The sequence below is a fragment of the Salvelinus namaycush genome, chromosome 39, assembly GCF_016432855.1.
Source record: "Salvelinus namaycush isolate Seneca chromosome 39, SaNama_1.0, whole genome shotgun sequence".
Taxonomy (NCBI): Eukaryota; Metazoa; Chordata; class Actinopteri; order Salmoniformes; family Salmonidae; genus Salvelinus; species Salvelinus namaycush.
The window spans coordinates 9553146-9570722 of NC_052345.1; the positions used below are offsets into that span (position 1 = coordinate 9553146).

A 17577-nucleotide genomic window follows, 5' to 3' on the forward strand; every position below is an offset into this window, starting at 1 on the left:
TCCACATCGAAGGGACAGCAGTGGAGAAGGTAGAAAGTTTTAAGTTCCTCGGCGTACACATCATAGACAAACTGAAATGGTCCACCCACATAGACAGTGTGGTGAAGGTGCAACAGTGCCTCTTCAACCTCAGGAGGCTGTCTTGTCACCCAAAACCCTGACAAACTTTTACAGATGTACAATCGGGAGCATCCTGTCGTGCTGTATCACAGCCTGGTACGGCAACTACACCTCCCTCAACCACAAGGCTCTCCAGAGGGTGGTGTGGTCTGCATAACGCATCACCGGGGGCAAACTACCTGCCCCCCATGACGGCTACAGCATCTGATGTCACAGGAAGGCCAAAAGGATCATCAAGGACATCAACCACCTGAGCCACTGCCTGTTCACACTGCTACCATCCAGAAGGCGAGGTCACTACAGGTGCATCAAACATGGAATACTGAAAAACAGCTTCTATCGCAAGGCCATAAGACTGCTAAACAGCAATCACTAACTCAGAAAGGCTGCTGCCTACATTGAGAACCAATCACTGGCCACTTTAATAATCATTAGTCACTTTAAACAATGCCACTTTAAATAATGCCACTTTAATAATGTTTACATATCTTACATTACTCATATCACATGTATATACTGTATTTTTTATTTCCATTTGTACTTTGCACATTCTTCCACTACAAATCTACCATTCCAGTGTTTTACTTGCTATATTGTATTTACTTCGCCGCCATGGCCTTTTTTGCATTTACCTCCCTTATCTCACCTCATTTGCTCACATTGTATATAGACTTATTTTTCTACTGTATTATTGACTGTATGTTTGTTTTACTCCATGTGTAACACTGTGTTGTTGTACGTGTCGAATTGCTTTGCTTTATCTTGACCAGGTCGCAGTTGTAAATGAGAACTTGTTCTCAACTTGCCTACCTGGTTAAATAAAGGTTAAATAAAAAAATACAACATTTTTAAAAATTATACCATCTATTGCATCTTGCCTATGCTGTTCGGCCATTGCTCATCCATATACTTATATGTACATATTCTCATTCACCCCTTTAGATATGTGTGTATTAGGTTGTTGTTGTAGAATTGTTAGTTGACTTGTTAGAAATTACTGCACTGTCGGAACTAGAAGCACAAGTATTTCGCTACACTCGTATTAACATCTGCTAACCATGTGTATGTGACAAATAACATTTGATTTGATTTGAATTAGAAGTTCAAATGTCAATTAAATGTACATTTCAATGGTGTACCAGCTAAATTGCAGTGGTCTGAAGGGATAGGTCCATTCTATGAAATATATTTCTGTGATTGAAATGACATCAATGATCATGACACCCATAATCTATGATTTAAATTATATAAATCTCAATCGAAACTTTCTGAGCACTTCCACAATGGGCAAATATGTATGGAAGGTTTCGTTCAAATGAAAAGGGGTGCTGTCAAAAAGTGATTGAATTCAAATGGATGTACCCCACTGCTAACCCTAATGCTTAACCCTAATCTAAAATTAAAACCAAAAAGCTAATTTTAGATTTTTAAAAAAATATAGCCAATTTTGACATTGCAGCTGTCCCATCTAGTGGGAAAAACCCAGTTCTGCCTCCAGGATAAAATTCTTCCCAATAAATGTCAACCTGCGTCATCCCCAGGCATGCTCACACCTAGGGCTGCAAGACACTATTCTTCTGTGTGCTTGTCTGTGTGTTTCTTTATGTGCGAGAATGAAAGTGTGTATGTGTATGCATAGTGGAGGGGTGTTATTGGAGGCTGTAGATGAAAGGGGACAGTTGTGCATCCCTCTCTCTCTCTCCCCCTCTCTCTCTCCATTCCAGGCTGAAGCCATTAGCAGGACCCCTGCCCTCTCTCCTGTCTCTTCCCTCTCCTCCCTCTCTTCCCTCCCTTCCCTCTCCTCCCTCTCCTCCCTCTCCTCCCTCTCCTCCCTCTCTTCCCTCTCTTCCCTCTCTGGCAGCAGTTCAGTAAGATGTTCTATTCACTTTCATCTCCAACAGGAAGGAAGTGATCCCCCAGAAAAGATAATAAAAGAAACAGAGGAGAGCAATGGAACGGCCTAGTTTCCTGTCAGATAGCGCAGTACTGGCAGGAGTCTCTGTGCTAAGACATTCTCAGCTGGAGTTCAGCAGAATTAATAGGGAACTTATTCATCAGTTCTGCACGGTGTTGCGTGCAGGGTAACGGAGGCTTTTAAGTGTGTCCTCATCGTTCAACATTCCACCGCGTTCTCCCGTTCCAAACAGAAACCCTGTCTTCTATTTGTTCTCGAATGAGCCTCCCACACTAGAATACAGAGATTATCGTTACCATTGTGAAAGACTCTAAAGAAACCTGACCATGGACCTGAAGTGAAAGGCGCTTTCAGTCCATCCCTATCCCCAGCTGGTCCGTCTGTCTGTGGCTGGAAGCCTGTCGTTGTACAGGCCTGCTGCTTCCTGACTGGCTCACAGGGACATTGGGGTTATCTCCAGTCCTGCATGGCTGTTTTATTTAGGCTGGGGAACACAGTGATAACGGAGGAACACATGCTCCTTCACCCTGCCAGGTCATTGTCAAGGGACTTTCTCGGGAAATGGCTCTATAAATCCAACCATGGTGTGTTGTAAAACCCAACTGGGAAAACGTTGTAGCCGTAAGGTCCACCTGTTGTCTTGTCAGCAGAAAGGGGATTGGGAACGAAGTCTTCTGACCTGAACGGGACGACCTGGTTTAATAAAGGTACAATAAAAATATAGCCTGTCTTTAACAAGGGGAAAGTCTGGTTTGATACGAGAGCCGTCGTCGACTAGCAGAGAAAATTAAAACAAAACATCAACTAAGTACCTGCTGCAGAGGACATTTCCCGGACAGCAGTCCTTACTGTTCTGACTGTGTCTCTAACAAATGTCTGCACCACATATCCCTTTTCCCTGTTCTGGGAACAGTCTGATTTGATGAAGATTCTAGTTCCTATAGCAACTCTCATATCCTCTGATGTGTGTTCCCACAGTCTAATAACTCAGTAGCACTGCTGTGTGTAGGCTACTATGTACGCATACCTCTCATTAAAATGAATGGAATCTACCTATCTGGGGTTAACACTCTGTCACAAACCATAACATGAGACACACATTGCATGCTGGGTATTGGGATTAACAGGAAGACAGCCCCGGAGCCGTGCGGAGTACAGTGGCAGATCAGCTCAGGCAGAATGAACTGTGGAAATGTCATTATGTTCACTCCACTGGTTCAGTTTGGTAGAGACTAGACGAGAGTGTAGACAAACAAGACCATAGGGATGGGGAAGAAATCGATACGGTAGAGTATCACAATATTATTTTGACTATATTATATCGATTCTATGACTCCCAAGAATTGATTCTCTAAAAAAAGGTAGTTAACATTAGCTAGCACTAGTCAGCTGTACCTGCACCACCATTTTGGTATTTCTCCTCCTATAGCTTGGCCACAATATATATATTTTTTTAAATGGTGAGCCAACATGTCTTCAGCACGTTTATTTCCATGACTGATCAGAACATGTTTTTATCATGGCTCCCTCTTGTCCGTCTATAGCAGACATATTGTGTGGTGAGCAATATGTTTGGACCAACGAATCGCAATATCGAATCGCAATACATATAGAATCGGGATCAATCGGGATACATATAGAATCGCAACACATATCGCATTGGCACCTACGTATTGTGATAATATCTCATGGTGAGGTCCTTGGCAACACCCAGCTCTGGAAGAGAGAACCTCACCACATCAGAAGTGTTAATAACAGAGATATACTTTCATCTGGAGCACAGTAATAACAGAGATATACTTTCATCTGGAGCACAGTAATAACAGAGATACATTTTCATCTGGAGCACAGTAATAACAGAGATATACTTTCATCTGGAGCACAGTAATAACAGAGATACATTTTCATCTGGAGCACAGTAATAACAGAGATATACTTTCATCTGGAGCACAGTAATAACAAAGATATACTTTCATCTGGAGCACAGTAATAACAGAGAGAATCCAGGTGATGGAAACTATTAGACTATTGCCTCTACTGTATCCAACGGCAAGAATGTTGACATCCAGTTCAGAGAGAGCATTTCAAAGTGATGCATGCTTATAATCATAGTCATCAAAGAGAGAGGATATTCACACAAATCAGAGAAATGTTGTTATTGGCCGTGTCTGTGAGTGTGTGTGAGTGTGTGTGCGCCTCAGCTGCAGACTAACAAAGACCCATCTGAGTGAGTTACTCCACACAGGAACACAGACAGGCCCCTGGCACTGCAATCCAGCAACACAGAGACACACTGTGCCACAGACAGGACCAATCTCTCTCTCTCTCTGTGTGTGTGTCTGTGTGTGTGTGTGTGTGTGTGTGTGTGTGTGTGTGTGTGTGTGTGTGTGTGTGTGTGTGTGTGTGTGTGTGTGTGTGTGTGTGTGTGTGTGTGTGTGTGTGTGTGTGTGTTTGTGTGTGTGTGTTTGTGTGTGTTTGAGCGTGCGCATGTGCGTAAGTAACCTTTCATTAATTGAGGTTTGAGAATGTAGATATAAACAACTAGAGAAGCACTCCCTTCTACATTACATACCTGTTGCTCATTCAAAAAACTGTGATTTTCAGCAAAATTCCTCTCGCATAGAGGTTTAAAGACTAGCTAGTAGCCTAATCAGTCATTATTCTGACATGTTATGTGTGTGTGTGTGTGTGTGTGTGTGTGTGTGTGTGTGTGTGTGTGTGTGTGTGTGTGTGTGTGTGTGTGTGTGTGTGTGTGTGTGTGTGTGTGTGTGTGTGTGTGTGTGTGTGTGTGTGTGTGTGTGTGTGTGTGTGTGTGTGTGTGTGTGTGCAGCAGGCCATGGTTTACATTATCACAAAGGATTGGCATGACACAACGTCTGCCAACATCTGCCAACTCCTACACTAATTTAAAGAACATTTCCATCCTCTATCATTGCCAGCCCGAGACTTATGGAGAAACAACTTTTATTAGAGAGCCAACCCAGACAGCCTAATGCACAAAGTATGTCCTATTGGGTGCCTAACAACAGCAGCAGAAAGTAACTCAACAGAAACAGACAGAAACAATAGTCCTCACACCCAACCATTCTGTTAAGGTCTAGACTCAATCTGTTGTCACTCTCAAGACACTTCTGTGGTTTATGGGGACCTGTTGAAGCTATCACCTCAACTTTATAACACATACGCGCATGAACACACACACACACACACACACACACACACACACACACACACACACACACACACACACACACACACACACACACACACACACACACACACACACACACACACACACACACAGAGAGAGAGAGTACTGCTTAAAACTGCGTGTGTCCTTACCCGAGTTGCCCATCATACTGCCTGAGTGAAATCCTGCGTGAAATGACACCACTTGTGCAGTGGTCCCGCTGTAATAACAGATAAAGAGGGGTAGCAGGCAGCTGGATAAACACACAGACAGCAACCCTGGAACACTGACAGAACACAGCTCCCATGTGGGGGGGGGGGGGGGGGGCCTGTTACTGCTCAGACCATAGGCAACCTTAGCGTAGGGAGTGGGTGTGACTGCGTGCATGTGTATTTAAGAGAGAGAGGGGGAGAGAGACAGAGATCAGTTATTTACTTAAGGCATGCTTCTCTGCAGCTTGAAGAGGATTCCTCAGCTGCAGAGGTACTGTTACAGTAGGTTAATCAGAGCTGGCCCCATAGCAAAGACTGACAGGAAGAACTTTCCGGACCATCCTGTTTGCGTATGGCGAGATAGCTTTTCTGTTCTGTATGTGGGTCTGGTTAAGGAGGAGTTGATGCAGGACCAGATGAACCAAGCGGCCCATAGCCTGGTCCCAGATCTGTACAGACTCTTTAGTGTTACAATGAACATAGGTCGACAAGACAGCTCAAATAGATCTGGGATCAGGCTAAGTGACCCATATGTTTGGTGCTGAAACATTAGCGTGCAATTAAAGGGAGATCTGGGAAATGTCAGAGCTGTCTGAGACATACAGTGAAGATAACCTTTCCCCTTCTTCTCCTCCTATTTTTATTCATCCTCTGCCAGATTCTTCAAGAACCTTCAAGGCCTTAGTCACAGATAATACATTTCCCCTCTGTCCACCCAGATGACAAAGCACTGAAGTGCAACGGCCTCTTGTTGCTGTGAGAGCAAGAGAGAGAAATATCAACAAAGAGAGGCGGAACAGGGCAGATTCAGAGAGAGAAGGAACATCACAGGTAGTGTTCAATAGGCTACACTGTAGAAAAAAAATTTGCAACGGAAAACTAAAATATGTGTCCTGATTGGAAAAATTCAGCTAGTATCTCCCAATTTCACAACATGTTCTCCCTACTGAACATGGCCCAGGAGTAATACTGGATAGGGTGAGAGACCTGGAGGCAACAGAGCGGAATGAGATTCACACTAGAGTCACAGGTTCCTAGTTGATGCCCTATAAGTCCCCAAGCTCTGTTGGTTACGTAATATAACTAACTGTAGTCCTAAGAAAAAGCTTGAGGCCCTACATGGGTTGAAAGTTCACACCTTACGAACTGTGAAGACTTAGCCTAATAGAACCTTTACGTGCAGTTATGACAAGCACGAACCACCGAAAACACAGACTGTACGTTGGGAAAGAAGGGAAAGATGAAACACAGACACTGAAGCTAAACAACAGATACTGTAGCTACAGAGCATTCCATTGCTTTGTAATGGAGAGAGAACAACGAAGGGAGAGACAAAGACGAAAAGAAAGAGATACTTGAGGAGGTTCCATAAACTATCCAGACAATCTAGCTAGAAGAATGATGACTTTGGCCTGATAGGGGATGGAAGAAGAACCTGGCACTATTTAAAGGAAGTAAAAAAAAAAAATACACTTTAGTCTTCCAAGGAAAGAAACAAGTGTCGTTAAGCGCCAGACGTCGTCACTCTGTTGTGCCGGCCAACTTTCTGCTTGAAGGAGACACACGTGGTGGGTTTAGACGACCGCAGAACACGCGTTGAGTTACGTGAAGGCAGCTGAGACGTTCGCTAGCCAAGATCCCTTTCTCCTTTAGATCATAACGAATCCCATTATATGGACAGATCCTAGATTATACGGACAGATCCTAGATCAGCGTTCCTACTCTGAGATGCTTTGTAGACCCATATTACTCTCAGAGGGGTATGTAGTGACTGAGCATAGGAGCTTATAAAGAGTCATGAACTAGTGTTGTCATGATACCAGTATCACCATACTACGACACCGGATTTTCCTTGGCAGAAAAAAAAAACACGAAGAACAATCAACTCTATGGTCCTTTAAAACCTACTTTTGTAAAATATTGTGTGTTATAGCTCGGGAAAGAAACAAATATGACTCTGGGTGACAACATAAAGCTGTTTGATTCCAACATTAGGACTGTTCTCCTCAGGAAATTTACTCCGCTTCATGTTTTGTTTCCTTTGCATCCTTACTTCCTAGTATTGCGATATTGGTATCGTGGCAACACTATAATCAACATTGCATAGCAGTACATAGCCCACCAAGTAGGCATGTTGCTTGTTACAGTAGTAGTTGTTTACAGTGACTAGAAGGATAAACTTTGTAATTTCAATGACCAGCATTAACAGAGGTCTCTGGAGAAACACATGGAGAGAATACAAGCTCAAAATAAACACAGCCACCTCAACTTAATCTGTTGTTACAGCAAGCACCAGGCACCGCCACCACCGCCCTATCAAAACTTACTTTCCACTCTGTGATTTCTGCTCTATGGTCAACACCAAGCGGAAAAGTTGGGAGTTATTTTAGCACATTCTGAATTGAGTCACATGACTCAAAGCACTGGGCCACTCCCCACTAAACGAGAACCAGAAATAAGGGTGAAGACCGAGGATGTAGTTCTCCACTTAGAAGAATTATGTGTAATGTCTCTCTCTCTCTTCAGATGTCTTAGCCACTGGGAAGCAGAGATTGGGAGACCAGGAAGGATGGGGCGGAGGGAGAGAGAGATGGGGGGAGGGAGAGGAAAGATGGATAAAGACGAAAGGAGGGAGCAAGGCCAAGAAACCAAGAGGGATGTTGGTTACAAATGGCGACTCCACCCAAACCCTTCCACTAGGCCTCAAACTGAACCCACCAGCACTCTGTGGTGTTGAAAGGAAACCAAAGTAGGCCATAATATATAGTATTATGTAGGGAGAGTAGTTCAGGGTCAGCTGAGCGCTCCAATACTCTCTCTGTCTGGCAGATTCTTAATTCCAATGACTTTAGTTCCCCTTGAAAATGGAGGAAAAATTATTCAAAAACTCCAGTTTTGGGACATCCACAGTAGTGTCCCAGCCCTTGTCCCAACAGGAGGTATTTTTCCTCTTGCCAGGCCGTTATTGTAAATAAGAATGTGTTCTTAATTGACTTGCCTGGCTAAATACACGTTAAATAAAAGTTATAAAGTTATGTAGGCCACAGTGAGATTTAATATGAATTTAAAACTGGCAGGGTAATAAATCCTAAATATACAGTTACAGAATCATTTCCTCAAGCCATAATAGGAAAACCAGTGATATTGAAGATGTTTGAACCTAGACAGAAAGTGTGTGTGTGTGTGTGTGTGTGTGTGTGTGTGTGTGTGTGTGTGTGTGTGTGTGTGTGTGTGTGTGTGTGTGTGTGTGTGTGTGTGTGTGTGTGTGTGTGTGTTTCTATGCCGTGCAGGAGTAACGCCACCGGTACAGTCTGATCCTGTGAAAGCGTTCAGTGGGATATGTCTTTGGGGAACAAAAGGGCGCAATCCTCACGGCTGTAACTTGAGTGCCTGCTTCCTGGTGACATCACCCACTCCAAAACCGTGGATATTCCAGTGTCGCCTCAGAAGGCAGAGAAATGTGTCTAGACCGCATTTGCAACCTCTGACTTAGCCAATGCTCTAGTTCAGGGGTTCTCAAACTGAGGTCCAGGGACCCCCGGTGGTCCGCAACGGGGCGCCAGGGGTCAGTGTAAATAATATATATATATATATATATAGTAGGGCTGTCCCCGAATAAAATAAATCTTGGATGGATGTAAAAACAGACTTTGTTAACTTGCTGTTTGAGGCGCAGAGTTTATATAGCCATTATATATATTAGGGCTGACCCCATTTAGTCGACTGGTCGATTGTTTGGTTGATAGGCTGTTGGTCGACCGAGAGTTGTGAGTTAAGACAATTAGAAATACCATCAGATCCCCTAATGGGAACATTTATAAGTCTAATTTTGTGCGCAGGCCAGGTAGCCTAGGCCTACTTCTATATGTGTAATCAGGTGCACGTCCTTACTCAATATTGACAGGAGTATTCCAAACAAAAGACAATTAATAAATTGACAAATCGTAAATGGAATGAAATAAACCCCCCCAAAATTCTCACAAGTGTAGCCTAGGTTGTGTGCTCTGCAAACAACGCGTCCACTCCTACAATGACAACGGTAAGACAGTAATAATGATATATTGAATGCATGAACAGAAATTACCGTAACCAAACACATATTGTAGATGATAAATGATGGATATTAATTGTAAATGTACTACTGGTGATACTGGTGTGCCATCCCCGCGGCCTCCACAATGGATTAGTCCACTCAGACAGGTTCGAATCAGACAGGTGTCTTGTGTGCAATACTTTTGTTGTACATATTTGCCAACTGCTGGACTATTATTTAATTTTTTTACCCATTTATTTTTTACTAAATTAAATATTGGTTTTATTATACCTACAGAACAAGTTGGGTTAAAATTTGATCAATCTTTCTTTCTTTCCTATCCTGTATTTCCTATATTTTTCCATCAATATGCAAATAGCCTTTGCACCTGCCTGTCTTCCTCTGCACCAGTGATAGGCACTGCGAAGCTTGAGAGCTGCATGTGGCTCTCAGGAACTTAATTGGCGGCTCACAAAAAACATGATTTATTTAGTAGGGGGTCCACGCCCAGCGGCTCATCATATTTGAAGGGCCTTTGTACACTACAGTAGCCGGCCCTGTTTGGGTCAGGGCGCTAGAGGTTGACGTAGCAGGTATGCATAGGCTGTTAAGAGCCTGTATACATCCTAGACATGCAGCTTTCAGACGGTATACCTACATGTGTAACTACTCTGTCACACATCAAGGTTCTGGTGCACAAAACAAGTCTACAGTCCAACATCCACAAACACCTGTTGGACCAACAGTTATCAGACTTAAGTCTCAGTCTCAAGGTAGTTTATACAGTAGAAAACAAAGACTCCTGGCTCCTAAAATAACCTTCCATGCTCCCCTCCAAAGGAAAAAAAACACCTGGAACGAGATACAGACAGTATCTGGCTTAACTTACAATGAGGACATGGTCTGGGCCTGGCTATGGGAAACAAGGGACTACTACCATATTAACAAAATCAAGCCATGGTCAAAACCTGTTGTCCAGTTGTAAAAAATAAAATCCTATCTGCTGATTCATATCCTCGTAACCCACCAGCCGCCAAAATCTCTCTCCCTTGAACTTTAACCAGGAAAAAAGATCTAAAAATGATTATTGACAAACATCTGGTAACAATTGCTGGCCAACGGGGTTGCAGGAGATGCAGTCGATTGTGGTATGTTTTCTGTATGTTCAGCTCTAGACAGGTTTGTGCCAATGTGTCCTCCAATGTTTTCCATGCGCTCCTCTTGGATGGAAAGATGGAAAGTTGAATGGACAGCTATGGGAAGAAAGCCCACTATCGCTTCACAGAGTAGCAAGGGGAGATAGAGAGAGAGATAGAGAGAGATAGAGAGAGATAGAGAGAGAGAGAGAGAGAGAGAGAGAGAGAGAGAGAGAGAGAGAGAGAGAGAGAGAGAGAGAGAGAGAGAGAGAGAGAGAGAGAGAGAGAGAGAGAGAGAGCACACTGCCTCCATACTTTTACTTGAGGATATGATAGTGATATATGATGATATGTTTGTATAGGGGCAAGTACTGCAAATCTGAACACATCAAACTGAACCGGGTCAGGTCAAACGCGGTCAGAGTAGCTACACCTCTGAACATGACCGTAGCAGACTAATAAAAGGTCTAAAATCCCCGTTTGATGTCTGTTCCAGACATATTCCTGCTTCTTTTAAACTTGTTCCAAATCTCTAGGACAAACAAGTAGCATACCCCTGAATGACTAAAGTTGGCTACTGTACTCAGAAGTGGAGTTAAGTCTATAGATAAGACCTAGTCAAATACAGCACATTGGACAGGAGGAATTCTTATTTGTGCCAGGAGAAATTGGTGCAAGTGTTATTACTCTTAGACTGGAAAAGCACTAGACTAAGAGATGTGTTACTGCTTGATGTGTACAAATGAATGAATCTACATTATGCATCCCTTTGGACTTTCCAAGTAAGTCTGACTTGATACTACAGGCCCCTCATAAAAACTCACATCCAGACTTGCATATCACTGAGTGGAAAGGGTTTGTCTATATGGACATTACTTTGTCAGCTATGAGTTACACCCTCATCATTTTAACACTATTTAAAGCAGCAATCAGAAGTTGAAATAATAACAAAGGAGATCCACGTCCCTGTTTCGGTAAAAAGCTGAAGGATGGGGCTGGAGAAATGCAATCACTCTCAAATGTATAGACGGAGGTATGGATGCAAGGACTGACCATTCATGATATTAATATTATAGTTTTAACCATGTTTTTAGGCTGTATCGTTTTTGTTTACTTTTACTTTGTTTACAAACATATATATTTTGGGTTCTGATGTGGTATGACAGCTCATGATGCATTTACAAGTTCTATTCTTCAAGTATCAATGAGTACATATCAGTAATTGAAGTCCAAAATTGGATGTAGCAACAGCTGATTGCCCCTTTAATGTGCATTCTTTTGTTAGACTTTATTCAACCAGAAAGACCAAGCCTCCGATAAACTATACATTTTTAAGTAAACTAAACTCTGTATTTATGACAATATCAAAAGAACAAGTAATCATTCGTTTACATTTCACATCTCAATTTGCCATAACGACAATATTGTTAAAACTGCATTAGAAAGAAACCAATGTTTGTAAACACTGAAGGATAAAGAAGGCGTAAAGTGCTTACCTAAAGACAAAGTCCAGTCTTCTTGTGGCAGACACCACACAATTCCAAGTGGTCTATGCGTGGTGCAACGCGAACTCATAAAGTTTTACTTTTGTTTCATATAGTTTTGCATCATATTGTATAGTTTCATTCTGTTGAAGTTTCATTCTTGCCAAAACGTCTCCATTGCACGACTCCAGTTCAGTTCTGTACACCTCGCTCAGGCTCAACCCTCTCCCGGCAAAACACTGCAGCGCGAGCGCTAACCTCGAGATCACATGACCAGTTCTGGAATGCGCTGATGGGGATGTTGGACGACTATTTCACAGACCTACTATTTATTGTTCATGTACTGTAGGCCTATAAACATACACTTATTCCACAGTTGTTTAGATTGATTCATTTTTCAATATAGTGGGAGATTAGAACATCTGCAGGACATTGGTGTAAAATGCTGAAACAAACACCCCCAAAGACTTTCAATCAAAAGTAGCCTACTGTGCCAAATACATGACAATCAGTACAATTTATAACTCATCTAACCTATGTCCATAAACCTTATTCAACCTTTGTCCACATGAATTCCTTGCTTTGGTTTTCTCATCCTGCTGATTTTCCAATGAACACTTGTCAGGTGTAAAAGAGGTCTTCTGAACTCAATGGGGTCTTTCCTGGATAAATAACGCTTAAATAAAAAAATACATAATCACAACAATAACAATGTAGAAACTATTGTACTGTATGTAAATCTGTTTATTGCAAGAAAGCCCCTGGGAGCCAAATACGACCGAATCCCTCCTAAACACAGAGTACTAAGAGAGGCTACGTTAACCAGAGGCCCTCACGAAAGAACATGAGGATTTACAAACAATTCCAAAGACATGACTGTAAAATGACATTGGTTCTTGTTGAAACCTATTAGGGAAGTAGGCCTACATTCTAAATACTGTATTTTTTTCAAATAAATATGCTCGTCATAAGTTATTTAAACATTGTTTATGATAGCCTATATTCCCTTTTGATATGAACAGTATAATAACAGAATCAAAACAGCCTTTTGATCATGAAATACCTTAATTCAAATGTACACAGGAAAATAATTTGACTTATTATGAAGAGACATGCAGACTAACACAAAATTCCTCTTCCATTCACTTAAAAGTACCCAAACTGTTTTCTATGTGCCAAAATCAACAATCTTATTGTTTTACTCCCCCTAATTGAAAATGTACAAATACAACACAACACACTGAGTCTGAGGATCATTCGTGTGGCTACAAAGCATCAAAAAGATAGCGGACTGGTCCTCTAATCTGGTAACCATGGTAATCCTTATAAAAGTAAGTCATAGTAGACATTGCCGTTAGCACACCTCCACTTTTGGTTTGAACACATGCTGTGGATACAAAGCACTGATACAAAGTGGCAATACTGTTGTTGACAAAATATGTTACTGCTTTGGCTCCAATACATTAACACATCCACACTTGTTGTTGGTTTGAGGCCTTAACTGAATACATGAACCTGTATTCACAAAACGTTTCAGAGTATGGGTGCTGATCTAGGATCAGGTGGGTCTGTTAGTTCATAATGAATACGATTATTTGGACAGCTGGGACCTGATCCTAGATTAGCACTTCTACTCTGAGACTCTGTGAATACAGGGCCTGGGATATTACAAGAGTTCAAGAAGCACTGTTTAAAGAATACATGTGTTGTGCGAGTGTGAAAGGTTTGCTTGCTAGAAACTGTAGAAACTGACACCGTTATTACTAAGAGATATCATATATTGTGGTCCTGTGTGGCTCAGTTGGTAGAGCATGGCGCTTGCAACGCCAGGGTTGTGGGTTCAATTCCCACGGGGGGACCAGGGTTCAATTCCCACGGGGGGACCAGGATGAATATGTATGAACTTTCCAATTTGTAAGTCGCTCTGGATAAGAGCGTCTGCTAAATGACGTAAATGTTAAATGTAATATCAAATCTAATTCAATGGCTCCCAAATGAAACTTACTTGAATGCCCTCTGGTGGCGAAACCAGTCTAGTTAATGTGCCATTAGTGTTCATTTTTACAAGATACAAATGCTGTAATATATACTATTTGAAATAAGAACTATATAAAACTTATAAATGATAAAGTTCTATATTCTTAAATATAAACAACATAGTCAGATTTCCAGTATTTTGATTATATAATTGGTACACTGAATCTCAATAACATAGAAAGAAGAACATAAAGCATTCCATTTACAACTGGATCCATATTATTTTCTGATACCGATAGAGCAGACACGATCTGTGAATAAATTAATCCATAAATAAATAAATCATGATTATGTCTGCTCATTAACAATATTTTCCATGGTCCTCCCCCACCCACACCCACAGACACACACACGCACAAAAACATACTTGCACACATGCGTGGTGCAGACACAAACACACATACACACACACACACTTCAATCCAGCTTTAACTCGACAGTGTACTTTCTTACATCACCTACTATTCTAAAAATAATTATTTTCCTTAATTAAGTAGAAATGCTGTACTCGAACTGGGTAACATATTCTACTATTGCGTAGAAAGTATTCTACTATTGTACAAGATTCTATAGCCTAAAAGGGTCCTAAAGTTCAGCAGTTACAGTTACATACAACTAGATGCTGTACAACAGAAACATATTATATAACGTATCTCTGTTCAATAAAGTGACGGTGCTGGATTTCAACTCCAGGGATATTCCTTATTTACAATACTTTTGGGATAAATTAGGAAAAATATACAGTACCAATCAAAAGTTTGGACACACCTACTCCTTCAAGGGTTTTTCTACATTGTATAATAATAGTGAAGATATCAAAACTATGAAATACATACATGGAATCATGTAGCAACCAAAAAAGTGATAAACAAATCAAAATATATTTTAGATTCTTCAAAGTAGCCACCCTTTGCCTTGATGACACCTTTGCACACTCTTGGCATTCTCTCCACCAGCTTCATGAGGAATTATTTTTCCAACAGTCTTGAAGGAGTTCCCACATATGCTGAGCACTTGTTGGCTGCTTTTCCTTCACTCTGCGGTGCAACTCATCCCAAACCATCTCAATTGGGTTGAGGTCGGGTGATTGTGGAGGCCAAGTCATCTGAGGCAGCACTCAATCACTCTCCTTCTTGGTCAAATAGCCCTTACACAGCCTGGAGGTGTGTTTTCGGTCATTGTCCTGTTGAAAAACAAATTATAGTCCCACTAAGCGTAAACCAGATGGGATGGTGTATCGCTGCAGAATGCTGTGGTAGCCATGCTGGTTAAGTGTGCCTTGAATTCTAAATAAATCACAGACAGTGTTACCAGCAAAGCACCCCCACACCATCACACCTCCTCCTCCATGCTTCATGGTGGGAACCACACATGCAGAGATAATCCGTTCACCTATTCTGCGTCTCACACAAACACGGCGGTTGGAACCAAAAATCTCAAATTTGGACTCATCAGACCAAAGGACAGATTTCCACCGGTCTGATGTCCATTGATCGTGTTTCTTGGCCCAAGCAAGTCTCTTCTTCTTGTTGGTGTCCTTAAGTAGTGGTTTCTTTGCAGCAATTCGACCATGAAGGCCTGATTCATGCAGTCTTCTCTGAACAGTTGATGTTGAGATGTGTTGGTTACTTGAACTCTGTGAAGCATTTCTTTGGGCTGCAATCTGAGGCTGGTAACTCTAATGAACTTATCCTCTGCAGCAGAGGTAACTCTGGGTCTTCCTTTCCTGTGGCAGTCCTCATGAGAGCCAGTTTCATCATAGCGCTTGACGGTTTTTGCGACTGCCCTTGAAGAAACTTTTAAAGTTCTTTAAATTTTCCGGATTCACTGACCTTCATGTCTTAAAGTAATGATGGACTGTTGTTTCTCTTTGCTTATTTGAGCCGTTCTTGCCATAATATGGACTTGGTCTTTTACCAAATAAGGCTATCTTCTGTATACCACTCCTACCTTGTCACAACACAATTGATTGGCTCAAACGCATTAGGAAGGAAAGAAATTCCACAAATTAACTTTTAACAAGGCACACCTGTTAATTGTAACGCACTCCAGCTGACTACCTCATGAAGCTGGTTGAGAGAATGCCAAGACTGTGCAAAGCTGTCATCAAGGCAAAGGGTGGCTATTTGAAGTATCTCAAATATAAAATATATTTTGATTTGTTTAACACTTTCTTGGTTACTACATGATTCCATATGTGTTATTTCATAGTTTTGATGTCTTCACTATTATTCTACAAAGTAGGACATATTAAAAATAAAGAAAAACCCTGGAATGAGCAGCTGTGTCCAAACTTTTGACTGGAACTCTATATCCCACATATATTTGGATATATTTGGAGACTAAATAACTCAAGAGAAACTGTACTGTACATAAATATTTCTTACTGCAAATATAAGAGAATAATATGAACTCTCCCTGACAGCACAAAGCTAAAGGAATAGACTCGCGATTAGCATGCCATGCTATCTTACACTTTGCGAGAAGAAATGGCTGGCATGAGAGCATCACTGTTTGGTCAAGTCACTACAGTGCACTCAGCTGAAACAAAAATATCCTCCTCCTCTTCTTTGATTCTTGCCGCTTCACCGAACGGTTGAAGAACCGGACCAGTCTAAGTGAGAGCGATATGTCAATAAACTTCCCCATGTCAATATTCTCTTAAAATATTTACAGCCAGCACACATGGAATCCTGTCGCACATCCATCTGAACTTAAAACACCTTAAACAATATGTATAATATTTATATCCAAACATGTACAAAGAGTAAGAAAATAACACAATCCTATTGGCTATCAATCGCCATTAGCCAATCATTTTCTCTTAGTCAGTTAGCAGCTTATACATCGACGTCGATGATAATAAAGTTTAGTTTATCCAAACCAATGTCTTCAGTTTACCTGGCAACAGAAAGCTAACAGGAAGCAGTCACTACTACTTCCTGTTCGGTTGACCTTTGACCTCATCATGTTCCAATGGGACTTCCTCTTACGTCTTCTCTTCTCCAGCCAAAACCAGACGAACGCAAATCTCCGTTCATCTTTCGCTTGTATTGCACCAAAGATAAATTAAACAACTATTATTTCAAGATAAAAATCCACTCGAGGGTGGGGAGAGCAGACAGGGAGCAAAGACCTGTGGCAAAGACATCCTCTGGGAGCGAAAGCAGGAGGAAGAGGAGGAGGAAGAGCACGAGGATCAGAGGATCTCGCGGCACATGGGCAGGTTGACGAAGATGAAGACGTTGAACTCGATGAGGACGGAGAAACAGACGAAGACGGCGTACATGAGGAGACAGGTCAGACCCAGTCGACGGTCCAGAGTCCATTTGTTTAAGTGGACGCCCAGCACCTGAGGACAGAGGAAGAGAGGAGGAGGGAAATGAGAGATTAGATTTCATTTTGAGTTAACATTGTACACTACATTTCTGTGTGTTTCATAGATAGACC

The 17577-nt window shown here is 41.7% G+C and overlaps 2 protein-coding genes across 3 annotated transcripts in view; both read right to left on the reverse strand.

Annotated features, from left to right (window-relative positions):
* LOC120032403 (ras and Rab interactor 2-like) overlaps window positions 1-12227 on the reverse strand; it is a 50015-nt gene extending 37788 nt beyond the window's left edge. The window contains exon 1 of one of the 2 annotated variants that reach the window (XM_038978482.1): window positions 12103-12225. In XM_038978482.1, coding sequence (XP_038834410.1) covers window positions 12103-12181 — 79 coding nt within the window. In that variant the 5' untranslated portion in view covers window positions 12182-12225. Of the gene's footprint in view, window positions 1-12102 lie in introns of both variants that reach the window. The other variant, XM_038978483.1, reaches the window with a different exon arrangement.
* A 4218-nt stretch (window positions 12228-16445) lies between these two features.
* Window positions 16446-17577, reverse strand: part of LOC120032673 (sodium/potassium/calcium exchanger 3-like) — a 70737-nt gene continuing 69605 nt past the window's right edge. Inside the window, exon 18 of the mRNA XM_038978870.1 lies at window positions 16446-17479. Coding sequence (XP_038834798.1) covers window positions 17327-17479 — 153 coding nt within the window. The 3' untranslated portion in view covers window positions 16446-17326. The remainder of the gene's footprint in view (window positions 17480-17577) is intronic.